We start from the raw sequence: 19,242 nt of genomic DNA, 5'->3' as shown, positions 1-19,242 counted from the left end.
TTTCACATAAACTAACACTTAGTATAGATGTTCGTGAGAGAACATAAAGAATTAAAGTCATTCGTTTCAAAAGTTTATTCCTGCTACACCATCACTTGGATACATGAAATTGTGTTTGTGTTTTTGCTTCATGCGTCTCATAGCACGTCATACATGTGTTTACCTTCAACCGAGTTTCTTCATGTTTCCAACTGTGTTGGACCGCAGGTGACACTAAGGGGAAGTAATTCTTGAAAGTTACGGAAAAACATAAATTGCTATTCAGTAGCAGCTTAAATTAAAACGAAAAATGATTCTACTTATTGTCAACAAAACCCCACCCCACCTGACAGAGTTAAACGTCACAGTCTATGTACCTGATAAACAGGTAAGTCAATGATAGATGATTGGAGATCACATCTACACTGTCTATTCAAGAACACACACTTTCACAGCAGGTCTTGTGTATTCACCCTTGGGAGTTTTCACTCTCACAGTTCTCACTTCACTATCATCACCAGGCAGAATGTCAATTATTCTTCCCATTTCCCACTGACCTCTGGGTTTAGAGTCATCAACTATCAGAACAAGATCACCGACCGATATTCTGCAACCACCAACTCTCCAGCGATGCCTTACTGTCAAGTTAGGTAAGTACTCTCTCATCCATCGGCGATTCAGATGATCTGCAAGGACTTGGGCTTGGCGCCATCTTTTTCTGCTGCACATCTCTTTGTCCTGGAACACATCAACTGGTTGGAATGGGTTAGATCTGCCGAGCAAAAAATGGTTCGGTGTCAAGGCGGTGAAGTCGTTTGGGTTTGCACTGTTGTAAGTCAAAGGTCGACTGTTCAGCATTGCTTCGACTTCAATCAGAGATGTGCGAAGCACAGATTCATGAACAAGGGTTCCTTTCAAAACACAATTTAAGGCTGTTTTTACAGATCTCACCAGTCGTTCCCATGCACCACCAAAGTGCGGACTAAGCGGTGGATTAAAGTGCCACTGAATACCTCGCACACACAGGAAGTCACTGATTTTGGCTTGTTTGAGATTGTGAAGGCACTGACGGAGTTCGTTGTCTGCTCCATGAAAGTTTGTACCGTTATCGCTATACAAATGTTGAGGGTTTCCACGACGCCCGATAAAGTTTCTGAGGGCGAGAAGAAAATCATCTGTTTCCAATGAATCAGCAACCTCAATATGTACTGCCCTTACAGACAGACAAGTAAACAAACATCCCCACCTTTTCATTGTGCTTCGCTTGAACTTTACCAAAATCGGGCCAAAGTAGTCCACTCCAGTATGAGAGAATACTCCATCGGTAAGGCTTACACGACATGATGGAAGGTCTGCCATCTTGGGTGCAACTGGATTCACGGAACGCTTCCTACACTCTTGACAACTTCTGACAGCACGCTTTGCTAACTTTCTTGCATGAAGAGGCCAGAATCGCTGTCTTACTGTAGCTATAATGTGTTCAGTACCACAGTGAGCATTTTCCTTGTGAGTTTTATTCATCAGTAGCTGTGTGACTGGGTGATAATCTGGAAGGAGGAGTTGATACTTCGCTTCTCTTGGAATAGTAGCTTTTCGAAGTCGTCCTCCCACTCTGAGATGTCGTCCATCATAGAATGGTGATAGTGTTATCAGAGATGATTTTGGAGATATTTCGTTTCCGGATTGAGCACAATAAATCTCACCTTGAAATGCATCCTTTTGTGCTTCTTGAACCCAGGCGAGCAACGCTTCCTCACATTCACTCACTGTCAGACTTTCATCTGTTACAGGTTTGAGGTCAAGATGCCTGAGTTTCGACAGAAAGTTTCTGGCTGCTCTGAGAACCCAAGCTGAAATGCGACACAGTCTTTGCCATGTAGAATATTCAGCTGGATTCAACAAATTTGTGATTTGTGGTTCAGTCAAATGTCTTTGATTCAGATTGATTTCAGATGATGCATTTCTAGCGGTCTTGAACATACTCTTCTTCACTTCAAGATCATCACTGAGCATATCCACAAGGTTTGACAGTTTTGGCCATGTGTCTTCACTTTTCCATAAGAACTCTGGACCCCGTAGCCATGGATGTGTTTCTGTGTGCTGTTTTGCTTGAAGTCCGCGAGTACAGTGATCAGCCGGATTGATATCTGATGGGACATGACGCCATTGTTGAGGTTTTGTGGAATCGTGGATTTCTGCTATCCTGTTAGCGACGAAAGGCTTGAATCGCTTGTTGGAATTGTTCAAATATTGTAACACTGTATTTGAGTCAGTCCAAAACTGAATTCTCTGGACAGGGACCATCAATTCTTCTTTGAGAGAAAGCCAAAGTCTAACCGCTAATACTGCACCTTGCAGTTCCAGCCTTGGAATTGTCAATGCAGGCTTTAGGGGGGACACGCGCGTCTTTGCAGCCAGGAATGAACAAGTCACTTCATCCTGGTCAGGGTAAGATTTGTAGCGCATGTATGCACATGCTCCAAAGCTTTTCTCGGAGGCATCCGCGAACAGATGAACTTCAATGAGACTAGATTTTGATGAAAAGCCCTGGTGATGCCTGCACAGGTTGAATGATGACAAGTCTTGAATTTCTTCCAGCCAGCCATTCCATCTTGATTGAATTTCTAGTGGTAAGTCATCATCCCAATCAAGACCTAGCTTCCATAAGTCTTGTATGAGACACTTTGCGCGAACTGTGTATGGAGCCAAATACCCACAAGGATCAAAGATGGAGCTCACCATGCTTATCACACCTCGCTTTGTTCTGGCACTGTTGTGAATTCTTGGATCAAACACAAAAGTGTCGGAGACAATATTCCATTTTAGTCCAAGGGCTCTGATAGTGGATATTTCATTAAGATCAAGATTCTTTGAGCTAACAGCTCTTTCACTTTCAGGAATTGATTTCATCACAACTTCTGAATTCGAAATCCACTTGTGGAGGTGAAATCCACCCATTTTCATGAGGTATGTAATGTCTTGGATCAGCTGCACTGCAGTAGTTTCAGTCTCAACTGATTTTAAAAGATCATCAACATAGAAATCATTGAGGGCTGTATCGATCACTGACTGCTCAAATAGGTCAGCATTGTCCTTAGCTGTGCGCTTCACAGCGTAGTTTGCACAAGAGGATGAGTCAGCTGCTCCAAACACATGTACTTTCATCCTGTACACATCCGGAGGACCAGGAGTCTTGAGATCTGATTTCCATAGAAATCTGAGTGCTTCAGAGTCCTCTTTAGGGACCCCCACTTGATGGTACATACCTTCTATATCAGCAGCTATCGCAACTTCAAAAAGTCTGAATCGCTGGAGAATGCCAAACAAACTGTTGACGAGATCAGGACCAGTCATTAATTTGTCATTCAGAGATGTGCCCAAGTATGAAGCCGCAGCGTCGAACACAACTCTCACCTTCCCTGGCTTATTAGGATTCATCACACCGTGATGAGGTAAGTACCAGGTCCGACATGATGAATTGTCAATTTCTTGAGCCAAGAGTTTCTCTGCTTGATCCTTTGACACATAATCGTTGAGAGTTTTGCTATAAAGAACACCAAATTCAGAGTCTCTCACAATGCGCTTGGTTAAGATTTTGAGTCTTCTTTGAGCTGCTTTCAAGTTGTTTGGCAATGATGATTTATCACGCCACAGCATGCCAATTTGATAGTGTCCTTCAATAAGTTGAGTCGTTGTTTCAAGGATGTATTGTGCCTTTTCATCTTCAGTTGAATAGGGCTTTGTCTTGATGTGTGAAATGCCAAAAGATTCTGTTTTCCAGAAGTCTTCAAGCTGATCACTCAAATGTTGATCACGAGTAATTGTGAGGTTAATTCTAGCTTGAGTTTCATGATACAGTTCATCATCACTGTGGGCTATTCCCATGACTGTCCACCCCAGCAGGGTTTTGACTGCAACGGGTTGATTTTCAAGTCCTTGTATCATGTCAAGTTGAAGGTGTGCTTCAGGGACATCAACACCAATCAACATGTTGACCTGGGTGGGTTCAATATCAGGCAATCGCAAGTCTTTGAGGTGTTCCCATTCATCACTGATGCGCTGAGGAAGGCAATCAAAGGCATTAGTATCAACTGCCCAAGCTTCTTTCAAATGGATTCTCTGTGCATCAAGATCACTAGCTGATTCAATGTCAAGTGATACCTTAAGGGAGTTTTCAGTTGAAACACTGTTGTATGTTTTAACCTTGAGCTTTCTTCTCTCTCCATGGAGACCTAAATCTTTTACCAGATCCCTATGAATAAGGGTGACATCACTTCCTGAGTCCAACAAGGCAAAAGTCTTGATTATTCTGCCATTTGGACCAAAAGCATGAACAGGAACAATCTGCAAATACACTTTTGCTCTGGATGACTGCAGTTTCTTATTATAAACCACCAGTGGCTCAGAAAAAACATTGTGCAGTAGTGTGTGATGTTTTTTACCACAATGTTTCTCTTGGCAAGTCACAGTAGAGAAACATTTGTTTGCTCGATGTGATGGTTTAAGACAGTTGAAGCACAAACTGTGATCGACAATTATGTCCCTTCTCTCAGATGCAGTCTGGTTTGCGAAAATAGGACACCTGTACAGGTAATGAGACTCACCACACAATGCACATGGCGCTTTTGCCTGTTTTGGTGTTGTATCTACATTGTCAATGATTGTTGGTGGTTTTGTTGATTGCTTTCTGACAATCCGCTTCTCTTGAGGCTTGGTGTACCGTGTGTCATTCTTGCGACGTTTGTTTGTGTCTTCACGTGATGGCTCACTCAAAATCGGGATGGCATATGGGTTGAAGTCTGCTTCAACACGATCTCTCAACCAGTTCTGCAGATCAGTGAGGTTCGGGTCTCTGAAAGAAACAATGTTTCTAACAAACTCATTCCACCGGGTTACTTTGTCGATGGGAAGGCGCCTTGTAACTTTCAACACAATGTCAGAGCTGTTAAGGTCAGACAGGTAATTCAGTTGCTGCAATGTCGCAATACAGTCACGAACAGCAACATAGAGTCTACGCAATGCAGATGGATCATGACTAGGGATTTGTGCTCCTGAGGCCACGCTATCAATGAAAGCTCTGCATACTTTTATTCTATGACCGAATGAAGATTTTAGTTCCTTGAGTGCCAAAGCATAGTTTCTTCCACTGTAACCAAGTCCTTGAATAAGTCGTTTGGCTTCACCATCAACATGCGATTGAAGTATGTCCATGCGTCTGGTGTCTGTAATGGCAGGTCTGCAGTGTATCTGCACATAAAATTGCTCAACAAATCGTGGCCAGGTAAGAGCTTCACCATTAAACACTGGCAAGTCGATCTTTGGTAGATCACGTTCACTTTCAAGTTTTATCAGTGTATGTGACAAATTCTCATGTGCATCCAGGAACACTGGTGTGGTTTCTTGTCCGATGATTAATTCGTCTATCCACAAATCAATAGACTGCTGTTTCATGTGCACTTGTTCAAGTCTTGACTGTGGTAGTTGTTGTGTCATGGGTTCTTGGTAGAATGGCTTTGCATGAGGATTAAAATGACTTGTGTGTTTTAAATCAGTATGATCCAGCCACTGCTGTATGTACGCTTTACTGTCGTGTTTAGTTGCAAGCAGATCAGCTTGATTTTCATTGTGGTTCAGCATAGTTTGGTACATACGATGTTCAAGATCGGCCACTTCTTTAAGATGTCTTGCCTCTTGTCTCGCCTTTTCCGCTTTTAAGTCAGCAATTTGGGAAACTAGTTTTGCATTTTCCTCAGCATGAACAACTTTTAACTTTACTTGCTCACTTTTCATTGCTGCACTGTTTTCAGTAACTTGTGTGTTGAATGTGGAAGCAACTGATACACTTTTAACACTGGTTTGAGTTAAATACACTGCTATCTGGTGAATAACATCATTTGCCACATCAAATCTGTTATTAAACCACTCTTCTTCATACCGAGTTTGTTCAGTGTCAAGCGAGTCAATATAACGTTTGTGTGCAATAGTGAACGATTTTATTGCCGCTTCTAACTGTTCAAGTGTTTGCCCGAGTTTTCGTTTGGAACGACCGGCTGTCATTTCACTTGAAGCTCTATTACACAAAGCAGTAACATGGGCTGCATGTCCACGACGGACATGCTTCAATTCATCCCTGTTTGTGTTCACAGAATCGTCGTCTGACATGGCGAACTACAATCTTCCAAAACACGTGTTTCGTAAATAGTGTTCAGTTTTCGATCACTGCATTACACACAGTTGGAAACTTTATGTTCGTGAGAGAACATAAAGAATTAAAGTCATTCGTTTCAAAAGTTTATTCCTGCTACACCATCACTTGGATACATGAAATTGTGTTTGTGTTTTTGCTTCATGCGTCTCATAGCACGTCATACATGTGTTTACCTTCAACCGAGTTTCTTCATGTTTCCAACTGTGTTGGACCGCAGGTGACACTAAGGGGAAGTAATTCTTGAAAGTTACGGAAAAACATAAATTGCTATTCAGTAGCAGCTTAAATTAAAACGAAAAATGATTCTACTTATTGTCAACAATAGATAACAAACACATGACCACGTGACCTTGCTGTTGTTCCTCACATTTTCTAGGAAGTTGTGAATTGACTCATTGTCCCCCTGTTCCATCAGGCGTATCATTGTGGTCGCTCGCTCGGGGCAGCCTACCACTGGCAAAAGGATATTCCGCCGCCTTGGGTGTACATGTTTAATTTCAATCCAACGTCCAACTAACCAATGATAAATATATAAAACATCAATGCCAGACTAAAATAGATTTCATTGAACGTAAAAGGGAAAAGGGCGGTGAAAATTATGTGAATTGATCACTGGAAATCGGTGATGACACACCTGAATATTTAGTGTCGTAAACTGGTTCATAATCATGCATAGCATTTGAATTGTTTAGATGACCACAATTGCCACGCTAGGATCGTACGCAAGACGCATAAATCTTCATAAAAATTGTTCTTTGTATAACACGTGAATACAAGAGTGGATCCAGCATTTTAGAAAGGGAGGGGTCCAAAATATTAAAATACCCTTCATTTGACAATCGTTTTGCTCAAAGGACCCCGACGGCGGCAAAGATTGGAGCCGGACACCAGGCCAGCAAGATTCAGACATCACGCCTTCCAGGCCTGTCCAATCGTTGCAGGTAATAGGGCGTAAAGCTATATTATGTTACCCATTCTGTGCTGTCTGGCAGAGATGGATGGACATTCTACCAACAGTAAAACACAATTAAAACGAAACCAAAGGGGTTGTTGAAATTAGTTCGTCAGATCCAAATTTTCCTCATTTTGGATTTCTCCGCACCAAGTCTTTGCAACACTGAAGGATAAAACCAACTAACCAATTCAAGATGCAAATATCGTCGAAGGAGCAACATGCATCATTTTTGATATTGCCAAATTTTTTTTTTATAATCTGCATACGTTTCACAACGATCGAGGCTCCAGTTGTCCATATACCTCTTGAATATGTTAACAATCCAAGGAAAACAATGGCATTGACATAAACAGACGTAAAGGAACACGAAGTGTCATGCATGTGACAATCGTGTACCGTTAGGAATAACTATGATATTAACACTTTCTAGATAAAACACCATCCAAATATCTGCATGAATGTCAATACACGTCCAGGTTTGTCGGGGGCGGTCGGGTAGCCTAGTGGTTAAAGCGTTCGCTCGTCACGGGTTCGATTCCTGACATGGGTATAATGTGTGAAGCCCATTTCTGGTGTCGCTCGCCGTGATATTGCTGGAATATTGCTAAAAGCAGCGTAAAACCATACTCACTCACTCACTCACTCACTCACTCACTCACTCCAGGTTTGTCGGCCGATCACATTTCACGAACTGAAATAACATGTCTGCAGAAATCACCAAATAAAAGTTGTAAAACAAAATGATGAACACAAGAGTACTAATTTTCCAGTATTTCAATAGTAAAATGACTATTAAATATTGTGGTATAACTGTTGCTGGGATCTTTCTCAAAACATGTCTTTTGGTCACCCTCTCTAAACACAAGGGGGCACGGGTGGCCCACTCGTCTAAGGCGCCGCGATTCGCTCTGCAGAGTTGCGTCCCTTGGGCACGCCAGAAACCTATTATTGTGGGTTCGAATCCCGGTTCGCCCCGAGTATGTTTCTAGGTTTGTCAGCACCATACCCGTGCTTGTGGGTTTCACCGAAGTGGTAAACATCAGAGACCTGCATCACTTCGGGCTTTCCTCCCACATTATGCTGACACGCAGTATATAACTGGAATAATGTTAAAAGCTGGGTTAAACCCAACTCCCTCCCTCACTCACTCCTAAACACAACCCCAAAATCACAGATTTTGTTGTTAGCGGCATTCGTAGGAAGTGATGATTCAGAGTTATACCCCTTGGAAAATGGCAGCGCCCATGACAAAGCAACAAACTGACAGCTGACATTCAATGTGCATGCGGACTAACACTGACTGGAGTACTGACCTACAAAGTTTATTGAGGTGCCTGAATAATCTTATGATTAGTATTGCTTTGAGGTTGAATGCACAATTAATTAAATGTGTGCACGAAATCTTTATCACGATGACCCGATAAACAGCTGATAAAGTATCATATAGCCGTATAAGGCCCAAACGTTCTGATCTGAAAAAGACTTGGTCGGTAAGCTGTTCCGTAATTGGTGTCATTGCGTGATCAGCTGTGAGAACTGGTGTCTTTTTTACCTGCAACCGTGAGCCAAATGTAGAGAATGTTTCATTCATGCATGAACTGATCATGTTCATACACACAAACTAAGTCGTACACAAGAGATTATCCAGTTCAACATGTACAATATAGGCGAAATCTTCCAATTATTAATGTAAGCAACATTCCGCATTTCCATGCACAAGAATGCGTAGCTGACAAGCTGCACCCATAAAATACATACACAAATATTGACCCATGTATATCCTATGATGCCAAATCCTCTAACATTATGTTAACTAATATTACCATTCAAATTTTTTAATTCATGATACAATTTTTTTATTTTTAATATATCTTATATTTAACATTCATTTATGATTCAGACAATAATACTGATATTATCAGCTGAATCACATCCCAGCATCAAAAAGGCGTGACTAGCAGGGTTACGGCACATCTGGTCCAGCCATAGAAACTTACTCTTTTACATGCAGTTTTGTAATTTTGTTGTGTTAAGAAAAATCAACAGTTGCTTTCAGTGTCATTTTTTACTTGTTTATGAAAAATATTTTTATTTCATTCTTTTGTTTCTTGTTTCATCATGTTTTGCTTCACTTTGTTGACCTGAAAAATTGGTAAAAATGGTAAACTACATCATCAGTATTGCACTCTTGTACACACTACATTCCTCTACTTAAAGACCGAAAAGTATGTGGTAAATCTGCTAAAAAGAGTCCAGGGATCCATAAGGATTGTTCATCTTTTACAGGAAGTGTATGGTGTTGAGGAATGATGACAGGCTTCCAGGAGTTGGTGAAGAAGGTTTACGGGAATGAGGACATCACCAAGTCACCAGCAGATGACCGCACTTATCGTTGTTTAGAACTGATCAACGGGATGACAGTATTCCTGGTCAGTGACCCTAACACTGACCGGTCAGCTGCTGCACTCGATGTCCATATTGGCAAGTACAAACAGTGACCATGCATATACTGATCTATATATCATGATATATGTAGTAACAATTGCTGGCTTCTGACAAGGTTACATGTCAACTTACCCCCTCTTCATGCCAAAAAACATGACTGAATTAGGCGTCCTGCTCCAATAAGTGCTTCCTCCTTTTTGTGCTCTATATATAAAGGACTTCATTTGTTTTCCTTTGTATTTTCTTTTAGAACATCATGTAAAAATAAAGCAATATGATTGACCCTAAGTTTGAAATCTGTGTGATCAGAATCAGGTTACGTTTTGGACAAGTCATATTGTTTGTTGTTGCTAGGTAACATGAGTGACCCAGGAGAGCTGCCCGGTCTGGCTCACTTCTGTGAACACATGTTGTTCCTGGGGACAGAGAAGGTACAGTCATAGACTCATGTGTTACAGCGTGTGCCTCGTCACCATGCTTAACTCATAAATGAAACAAAATCTAATGTAAGATGAGACCTTGTTTGATATTAGTTCATTATTGAAGATGATATGATGGTGATGATGATGATGATGATGATGATGTAATGATGATGATAACGATGAAGATGTTGATGCTGCTGCTGATGCTGATAATGACAATGATGATGTGAAATATATAAGGCCAGATGTAATATAAGCATGATAAGCAATGATAAGGACCTTATTTGATATTTTATAAATGATGATGATGATGATGATGATGATGATGATGATGATACTTGCCTGAGTTGGTTGTATCCTCACTTTACCATAGAAGTTTACTGTTGTGAGATTAAACTTTTTGGTTACACTATTAACATGCTTAACAAGGTTGTAACATTCTTAATCAAATAGTGTTTTTGTTTTTTCCCAGTTCCCCAATGAAAATGAGTATGGGAAAGTAAGTATTGCAACATTCATTATCAGCAATGATTATTATTTTATCATATTCAATAGTGTATTCCACAGATTTGAAGAAACAATATTACGCACATCCTGTTTTTAAACACAAATAACAAAAAAAATTAATTAAACTCCATATTTTGCTTTTGAATGTAGATATTGAAGAACTTATTTATTATTATAACTTATCATTAACACAACATATACTTTGTTTATGGTTTTACTACTTTTGAGTACTTGTATTGATACATATGTTTTTATGAAGTTCCTGAATGAACATGGGGGTGGCAGCAATGCAAGCACCTCCACAGAACACACCACGTATCACTTCAATGTCGGACCAGAACATCTTGCCGGAGCACTGGACAGGTGACATGTTACATTGTGTATTTGGGGTGGTCGGGTAGCCTAGTGGTTAAAGCGTTCGCTCGTCACGCCGAAGACCCGGGTTTGATTACCAACATGGGTACAATGTGTGAAGCCCATTTCCGGTGTCCCCCGCCGTGATATTGATGGAATATTGCTAAAAGCGGCGTAAAACCTCACTCACTCACTCACTCACTACATTGTGTATTTAACAGAGTATTTCTATGCTTATCAGTTATGTATACATAAATCACAGGCCTAAGGTAATCACTATAGGAACATGCAGATCCAGTCCATCCTTTGTGACGTCTTGAACACATACTGAAACTAACACCTGATGATGTTTATTAATAATTCATAAATCATAAGAATTACTGAAATACTGAGCAATACTGGTTAGCAGTTACTGGAAGTACAGTCAAGTCCTGTTAATCCGACATTGTTGGTTGCATATGATTATGTCGGATTAACGAGTATGTTGGATAAACGATATTGGGTAGTATCAACGTTCGTGATCGAAAATTGGACATCCTGTCAGTAATTTCATTGGTCTGTCAAAGTACGCGAAAGGTCGTTCTGACGTGACCTGTAATGGGATGTCTTAGCAAGAATGTGTATCCGATTTTGAGGTAATCTAGGCATGTGATTAATCCTGTTTTGTGTATCAAAAAAAATAATTGTTTATTGTTAAGCAAGTTTATCTCTGCAGCTGTTGATATATGCAGCTACTCGCCAACTCGTCTTGCATCAAAACACGGGTCTCTGTACTCGCGGGCAGATGACCACAGAGTACGCTGATCACTGTGTCGGATTAACAAGACTGATTAATGGGTGATTTCAGCATTTCGTTGCAAATTAGGTGTGTCTGAGTTGGAGTGCGAGACTGTCGGATTAACGGGTCTAAATAGCACTGATTAAATCGAGACCCATCATTTGTGTCGGATAAAGCCGATTGTCGGATAACTGAGTGTCGGATTAATGAGACTTGACTGTACATGATAATGTGCTTTAGAATTTGTTCCTATATATGATGTAAGCAGAAAAACAGAGGGAAACCAGAAATTACCTGCACACATTGTACCCAAGTTCTTTAAAAGAATATACCGGTATTCTTAGTCAGCTTTTCTAGTATTGTTTGAGCCCCTGAAACGTATGTTGTTCATAAGAGGCAACTTACTGAATAGGGTGGCCAGGCTTGGTGACTTTGTTGATTGCAAGTCATCCTACCCTGATGACATGGATCAGTGCTCGTTATATCATTGACTGGATAGTCTGACCAAGCCTCAATTTCTTCCAGGGTACTGTCATATTACAGGAATGATACTGAGTGTGGCGTTTACCAACAAACTGACAAGTATCATTTAATGCTGCAGATTTGCTCAGTTCTTCCTGTGTCCTCTGTTCACGGAGTCTGCGACGGAGAGAGAGGTAAATGCTGTCAACTCGGAGAATGACAAGAATGTGAAGAACGATGCTCGGAGACTGTACCAGCTTGGTAGGATGTTGTCTCACCCACAACACCCCTACGGAAGGTTCGGCACAGGTGGGGAGATGTTATGGGCATTTGGATGTGCTTGAATATTGAGTTTTGCTATGAAAGTATATTCATGATCATATATGTATACTGCCATTACTTCAAGCAAATTTGTTAGGTGTGTGTTGAAGTCAGTTTTTGAAATAATTTCGATACCCAACAAGACAGTTGGGCAGGTGACCCACAAACGTTGCCTGCCCATGTTCCAAATTACCTGCCCGCATTCAGACATTCGCTAAAAATAAGAAACAAATCGCATCTTAATTCAGTTGAAATAATGCACACAGTGAGTTACTTGAGAATCTACGAGGAGTTATAATAAACCTGAATACATAAATAGTCTTAAAATTACCTCAGGCAGGTGGAGGAAAATTTCATGCAGCCCAACAGAAAAGTTACCAGCCATTTACCAGTTATTTGGGAAACTGATTGAAGTTGTTTTGTTTTTGTTTTCTCCTGGTCAGACATTTTTCAGATTTTAGGAAAGAAAAGCTCCCATGTAAGGGAAATAACCAACATTTCCTGTTGAAGTCTATGGTAGTGGCTGACTACTCCTGTCAAGTGTTAAAACGTACGATGTTCTATACAGGTAACAAAGACACCCTGGACGTGATCCCGAAGCAGAATGGCACCGATGTCCGGGCGGAGCTGCTCAAGTTCCACGCCAGGTTCTACTCCTCCAACATCATGCAGCTGTGTGTGGTTGGGCAAGGTGACTGCTTCTGTCAGGGGACTTTCAGGGCGGAGGAGGATGTACCGTCATCCATGTACTATCATCATCCATGTACTATCATCATCCATATACTATCATCATCCATGTACTATCATCATCCATGTACTACCATCATCCATGTACTACCATCATCCATGTACTACCATCATCCATGTACTACCATCATCCATGTACTATCATCATCCATGTACTATCATCATCCATGTACTACCATCATCCATGTACTACCATCATCCATGTACTATCATCATCCATATACTATCATCATCCATGTACTATCATCATCCATGTACTACCATCATCCATGTACTACCATCATCCATGTACTATCATCATCCATGTACTATCATCATCCATGTACTATCATCATCCATGTACTATCATCATCCATGTACTACCATCATCCATGTACTACCATCATCCATGTACTACCATCATCCATGTACTATCATCATCCATGTACTATCATCATCCATGTACTATCATCCATATACTATCATCCATGTACTATCATCATCCATGTACTATCATCATCCATGTACTATCATCATCCATGTACTATCATCCATATACTATCATCCATGTACTATCATCATCCATGTACTATCATCATCCATGTACTATCATCATCCATGTACTATCATCATCCATATACTATCATCATCCATGTACTATCATCATCCATGTACTATCATCATCCATGTACTATCATCATCCATGTACTATCATCATCCATGTACTATCATCATCCATATACTATCATCATCCATATACTATCATCATCCATGTACTATCATCATCCATATACTATCATCATCCATATACTATCATCATCCATATACTATCATCATCCATATACTATCATCATCCATGTACTACCATCATCCATGTACTATTATCATCATCCATATACTATCATCATCCATGTACTATCATCATCCATATACTATCATTATCCATGTACTATCATCCATGTACTATCATCATCCATGTACTATCATCCATGTACTATCATCATCCATGTACTATCATCACCCATATACTATCATCATCCATAAACTATCATCATCCATATACTATCATCATCCATGTACTATCATCATCCATGTACTATCATCATCCATATACTATCATCATCCATGTACTATCATCATCCATATACTATCATCATCCATGTACTATCATCATCCATGTACTATCATCCATGTACTATCATCATCCATGTACTATCATCCATGTACTATCATCATCCATGTACTATCATCATCCATGTACTATCATCCATATACTATCATCATCCATATACTATCATCATCCATGTACTATCATCATCCATATACTATCATCATCCATGTACTATCATCATCCATATACTATCATCATCCATGTACTATCATCATCCATATACTATCATCATCCATATACTCTCATCATCCATATACTATCATCATCCATGTACTATCATCATCCATGTACTATCATCTTCCATGTACTATCATCATCCATGTACTATCATCATCCATATACTATCATCATCCATGTACTATCATCATCCATATACTATCATCATCCATGTACTATCATCATCCATATACTATCATCATCCATATACTATCATCATCCATGTACTATCATCATCCATGTACTATCATCATCCATGTACTATCATCATCCATGTACTATCATCCATGTACTATCATCATCCATGTACTATCATCATCCATGTACTATCATCATCCATGTACTATCATCCATATACTATCATCATCCATGTACTATCATCATCCATGTACTATTATCATCCATGTACTATCATCCATGTACTATCATCATCCATGTACTATCATCCATATACTATCATCATCCATATACTATCATCATCCATGTACTATTATCATCCATGTACTATTATCATCCATGTACTATCATCCATGTACTATCATCACCCATATACTATCATCATCCATATACTATCATCATCCATATACTATCATCATCCATGTACTATTATCATCCATGTACTATCATCCATATACTATCATCATCCATGTACTATCATCATCCATATACTATCATCATCCATGTACTATCATTATCCATATACTATCATCATCCATGTACTATCATCATCCATGTACTATCATCCATGTACTATCATCATCCATGTACTATCATCATCTGTGTACTATCATCATCCATGTACTATCATTATCCATGTACTATCATCATCCATGTACTATCATCACCCATATACTATCATCATCCATGTACTATCATCCATGTACTATCATCATCCATGTACTATCATCATCCATGTACCATCATCCATATACTATCATCATCCATATACTATCATCATCCATATACTATCATCATCCATGTACTATCATCATCATCCATTTACTATCATCATCCATGTACTATCATCCATGTACTATCATCATCCATGTACTATCATCATCCATATACTATCATCATCCATGTACTATCATCATCCATGTACTATCATCATCCATGTACTATTGTTAAACTGGTCAGCTGTCATCTGACAGGAATAATGAGTCACCTCCTTTTATTGTGTCTTCATGAGAAAAAGTATGCACACCTAAAGTGAAAGATGTTTGATTAAGATTAATATCAGTATATTATCATTTATATCTGTTGTTCCTGCAGAGTCCTTGGATGAACTGAGTGAGATGACTGTCAGGCTGTTCTCTGGTGTGGAGAACAAGAACATCCAAATCCCGGAGTGGCCGGAACACCCGTACCAGGTGGAACAACTACAGGTATAGCATCCCCTACATGTGTATGTAGATAGTGTCAGTGTTCTCTGGTGTGTATGTGGCAGGGCGTGGAGTCGTCCCACAGATGACATCCTTACCTTTCAGCTTGCTGACGGGGTTAACCTCTTTGGTCATGTGGACAAGGCTTCCGACCTCGGATCAGAAGGTCCGTGTTTCGAATCCCATCACGGGACTCGGAAATTTTATGGCCGCTACATTGGCGCCCAACGTTGGGCTGAGCACGTCCATATTAAATTTTAGCAAAATAAGCCTCAGTACCCTACTATGCGGCCCGGGACGTGCCTTCTGTTGACGGGGGAGTATGTAGCAGGGCGTGGAGTCATCCCACAGATGACATCCTTACCTTGTCAGCTTGTTGACGGGGCTAACCTCTTTGGTCATGTGGACAAGGCATCCGACCTCGGATCAGAAGGTCTGTGGTTCAAATCGGAAATTTTATGGCCGCTACATGTACACCAAAAAGCTGACTTGTCCATGCATTGGAAGCTGACCAATTGGTGGACACAGTGACACATGCAGTCACCAGTAGCTGCAGTATAGCAGCACCATGGTTTAGTGGTATAAGACATTCACAGGAATAACAGACAACCCTGTGTGGTGCAGTATGTTTCCTTCTTGTGATAACCCGAGAATATCCGGGGTAGAATAGGTCTTCAGCAACCCATGCTTGCCGTAAAAGGTGACTATGCTTATCATAAGAGGCAACTAATGGGATCAGGTGGTCAGGCTGCTGACTTGGTTGATGCATGTCATCGTATCCCATTTGCGTGGATCGATGTTCATGATGTCAATGACTGGATTGTCTGGTCAGACTAGATTATGTACAGACCGCTGCATATAGCCGGAATATTGCTGAGTGCGGCATTAAACAACAAACAAACCTGTGATTCTTATCTTCATGTCATCATCTGTTGTCCTCAGAGGAAGATCTGTGTGGTGCCGGTGAAGGATGTCCGCTCACTCACCGTCACCTGGCCGATACCGGATGTCTCCCAGTACTACCACTCCAAGGTATAGTCACAGCTTTTGTTATGTGGGGTTTTATAGGAACTTGTATTATGCCATAGGAATATAGGATCATTATGAATATATAAAGTGTGAATGTACAACAAATGTTGCTAACAATCATGTGTTAAGTGGATGGGGGAGTCAGGATAGGTGTCTGAGTTCATTGCGTGTCATTGAATGTCAATGTCATAGTACATTACTCATAAAATCAACCACTGGTTTGTTTGGTCCAGACTTGTTTATTTAGAGACTGACATGTTAAACCTGACATTTTGCAGAGTGCTAAACAACATTCAGTCACTGTTGTGAAGCTGTAGTAATGAATCTGTTTAATGAATCTGTTCAATGAATCTGTTTAATGAATCTGTTTAATGAATCTGTTTAATGAATCTGTTGCAGCCTGCCAGCTACCTCAGCCATCTCCTCGGACATGAAGGGCCAGGAAGTCTCCTGTCTCAGCTCAAACTGGAAGGTTACAAAATTCTTCTCCAAATGCAAAATTCAATAGACATAAATCATTGATCAGGGTTTTACCAGGGAGTCTCAGTCATGTTTGTGATCAGGACAGTCATGTGATAAAACACAGCCCGGCTGCAATCTGGAACCAATGAGCTCATCACATATCATATGAATAGTTACTGTCACAAGAGGCGACTAACGGGATTGAGTGGCCAGGCTCACTGACTTGGTTGATGCATGTCATTGTATCCCAATTGTGTAGATTGATGCTCATGATGTCAATCACTGAATTGTCTGGTCCAGACTCGATTATTCACAGACCGGCATCATATAGCTGGAATATTAGCTGGAATATATTGCTGGAGCCAGGCATTAAACAGACACACAAACAAATAATGAACTTTTCTGCAACTTTTGCGTTCTTATGTTTAAGGCATACAGAGTTTGTTCTTGCTTCATAAATAGAGTTGCAACATCTGAAATAAGTTACCCAGAGTAATAACTTAATTTTTGAAGGAGCCATTGAAGTGAAAGTGTTTGACATTGTTTTCTAGGTTGGAGTAATTCCCTGACAGCCGGCAGGAAGAGTGGTGCCAGAGGGTTTGCGTTCTTCTATGTCAAAGTGGATCTCACAGAAGATGGTCTAGGTACTGTACTGAGCGTACTGTGTGCACATCTTGTGTGTGCAGGATGCTGGCATAACGTTATACATTTTGTAATTAATGTTATTTAAGTATTTAAATTGAATTGGCAACAGCCACCATTTAAGTTTGAACTATTTGAAAACCTCCAATCTTCTTCACATCTCCCTGTTTGTCTGTAAACAGTCTGTTAATATTTTGTTGCTGTCACTTATTCCAGACTTCCCCACCAAGCATTAGTTAGTGAAATGAGGTCAGTCAGAGAGGAAGTTATGAAAGGAGAGGTAGGAAGGAAGAAGTGAAGGAAGAATGAGAACTCAGGATGAATAAGGAGGTGAATGAAGGGATAGAGTTAGGTAGTAAGGTAACAAGGGAAGAAGAGAAGAAGTGAGGGAAGAATGAGAGACTGAATGGAGGATGAAGAAATGTATGAATGGAGGGAGAGAGTTAGGTAGTGAAGGAAGAAAGGAAGAATGAGAGGCTGAGTGAAGGATGAATATAGAGGTGAAAGGAGGGAGAGATAGAGATAGTGAGGGAAGAAGGGGAGATGAGAGGGAGAAATGAGGGACAGAGTGAAGGATGAATAAAGGTGAAGGGGAAATATGGGGGTGAATGCTGGGAGGGAGTTAGGTTTGGAGGGAAGAAGGAAAGAAGGGAAGAGAGAGGGAGAAATGAGTGAAGGATGAAGAAATGGATGAATGGATGGAGGGAGAGAGTTATAAAGTGAGGGACGTCAGAGGGAGTAAAGAGGAGGGAAGGGGAGAGAGACAGGGATGGAGGGAAGAGTGATGTATGAATTGCGGGATGAAGTGAGAGAGGTAGGAAGGATGAAGGAAATGAGAGATGAAAGAGTTGAGGGAGTGAGTGATGAAGAAAGGAAACAGGAGAATCAGGGATGAAGGGAGGGAGAGGTGGTCAGGGAAGGGAAGAGGGCGAGAAGTGAGGAGTGATGGGGGGATTGAGTAAGGAATGAATGAAGGGTTAAAGGGGAAGAAAGTTAGGTAGTAAGGGAGAAGTGATGGATAAACTGAATGAAGGGTGAATGGAGGGAGAGAGATGAAGTGAGGGAGGCCGGGGAGAGAGGCCCGGGAGAGAGAGAGGAAGGGAGTGAGAGATGAAATGACGGAGGCTGGAGAGAGAGGAAGGGAGTGAGTGATAAAGTGAGGGAGGCCGGGGAGAGATAGAGG

At 40.7% G+C, this 19,242-nt stretch overlaps 2 protein-coding genes across 2 annotated transcripts in view; one reads left to right on the top strand and one right to left on the bottom strand.

Moving 5' to 3' along the window:
* Window positions 1–625: 625 nt before the first annotated feature.
* Window positions 626–6,611, bottom strand: LOC139451896 (uncharacterized). The gene is made up of 5 exons (XM_071233186.1): window positions 6,555–6,611; window positions 4,672–4,950; window positions 1,962–4,323; window positions 1,683–1,829; window positions 626–717 (listed from the first exon to the last, which is right to left on the bottom strand). The coding sequence occupies exons 1-5, from the start codon at window positions 6,609–6,611 to the stop codon at window positions 626–628; spliced, it is 2,937 nt and encodes a 978-aa protein (XP_071089287.1).
* Window positions 6,612–8,380: 1,769 nt separating this feature from the next.
* LOC139452508 (insulin-degrading enzyme-like) overlaps window positions 8,381–19,242 on the top strand; it is a 39,782-nt gene continuing 28,920 nt past the window's right edge. The window contains exons 1-11 of the mRNA XM_071234012.1: window positions 8,381–8,472; window positions 9,429–9,623; window positions 9,942–10,018; window positions 10,482–10,508; window positions 10,776–10,879; window positions 12,250–12,419; window positions 13,000–13,122; window positions 15,817–15,929; window positions 16,869–16,958; window positions 17,355–17,427; window positions 17,969–18,061. Of these exons, the coding sequence (XP_071090113.1) occupies window positions 9,449–9,623; window positions 9,942–10,018; window positions 10,482–10,508; window positions 10,776–10,879; window positions 12,250–12,419; window positions 13,000–13,122; window positions 15,817–15,929; window positions 16,869–16,958; window positions 17,355–17,427; window positions 17,969–18,061 (1,045 nt within the window). The 5' untranslated portion in view covers window positions 8,381–8,472; window positions 9,429–9,448. The remainder of the gene's footprint in view (window positions 8,473–9,428; window positions 9,624–9,941; window positions 10,019–10,481; window positions 10,509–10,775; window positions 10,880–12,249; window positions 12,420–12,999; window positions 13,123–15,816; window positions 15,930–16,868; window positions 16,959–17,354; window positions 17,428–17,968; window positions 18,062–19,242) is intronic.

Source organism: Haliotis cracherodii, unplaced genomic scaffold (genome assembly GCF_022045235.1).
Source record: "Haliotis cracherodii isolate W230 unplaced genomic scaffold, xgHalCrac1.p SCAF_9, whole genome shotgun sequence".
In the NCBI taxonomy this organism is placed as follows: Eukaryota; Metazoa; Mollusca; class Gastropoda; order Lepetellida; family Haliotidae; genus Haliotis; species Haliotis cracherodii.
The sequence above is the reverse complement of the archived record's forward strand: the minus strand, read 5'-3'. Positions and strand labels throughout refer to the sequence as shown.

Coding starts and splice junctions, on each gene's coding strand:
- LOC139451896 (XM_071233186.1), bottom strand. CDS start 6,611: ATGATACGCCTGATGGAACAGGGGGACAATGAGTCAATTCACAACTTC. Junction 4,951..6,554: donor TTCACAACTTCCTAGAAAAT/GTGAGGAACAAC, acceptor GCGACATTGCAG/CAACTGAATTACCTGTCTGA. Junction 4,324..4,671: donor AGCCTCAAGAGAAGCGGATT/GTCAGAAAGCAA, acceptor GTGTATTTGCAG/ATTGTTCCTGTTCATGCTTT.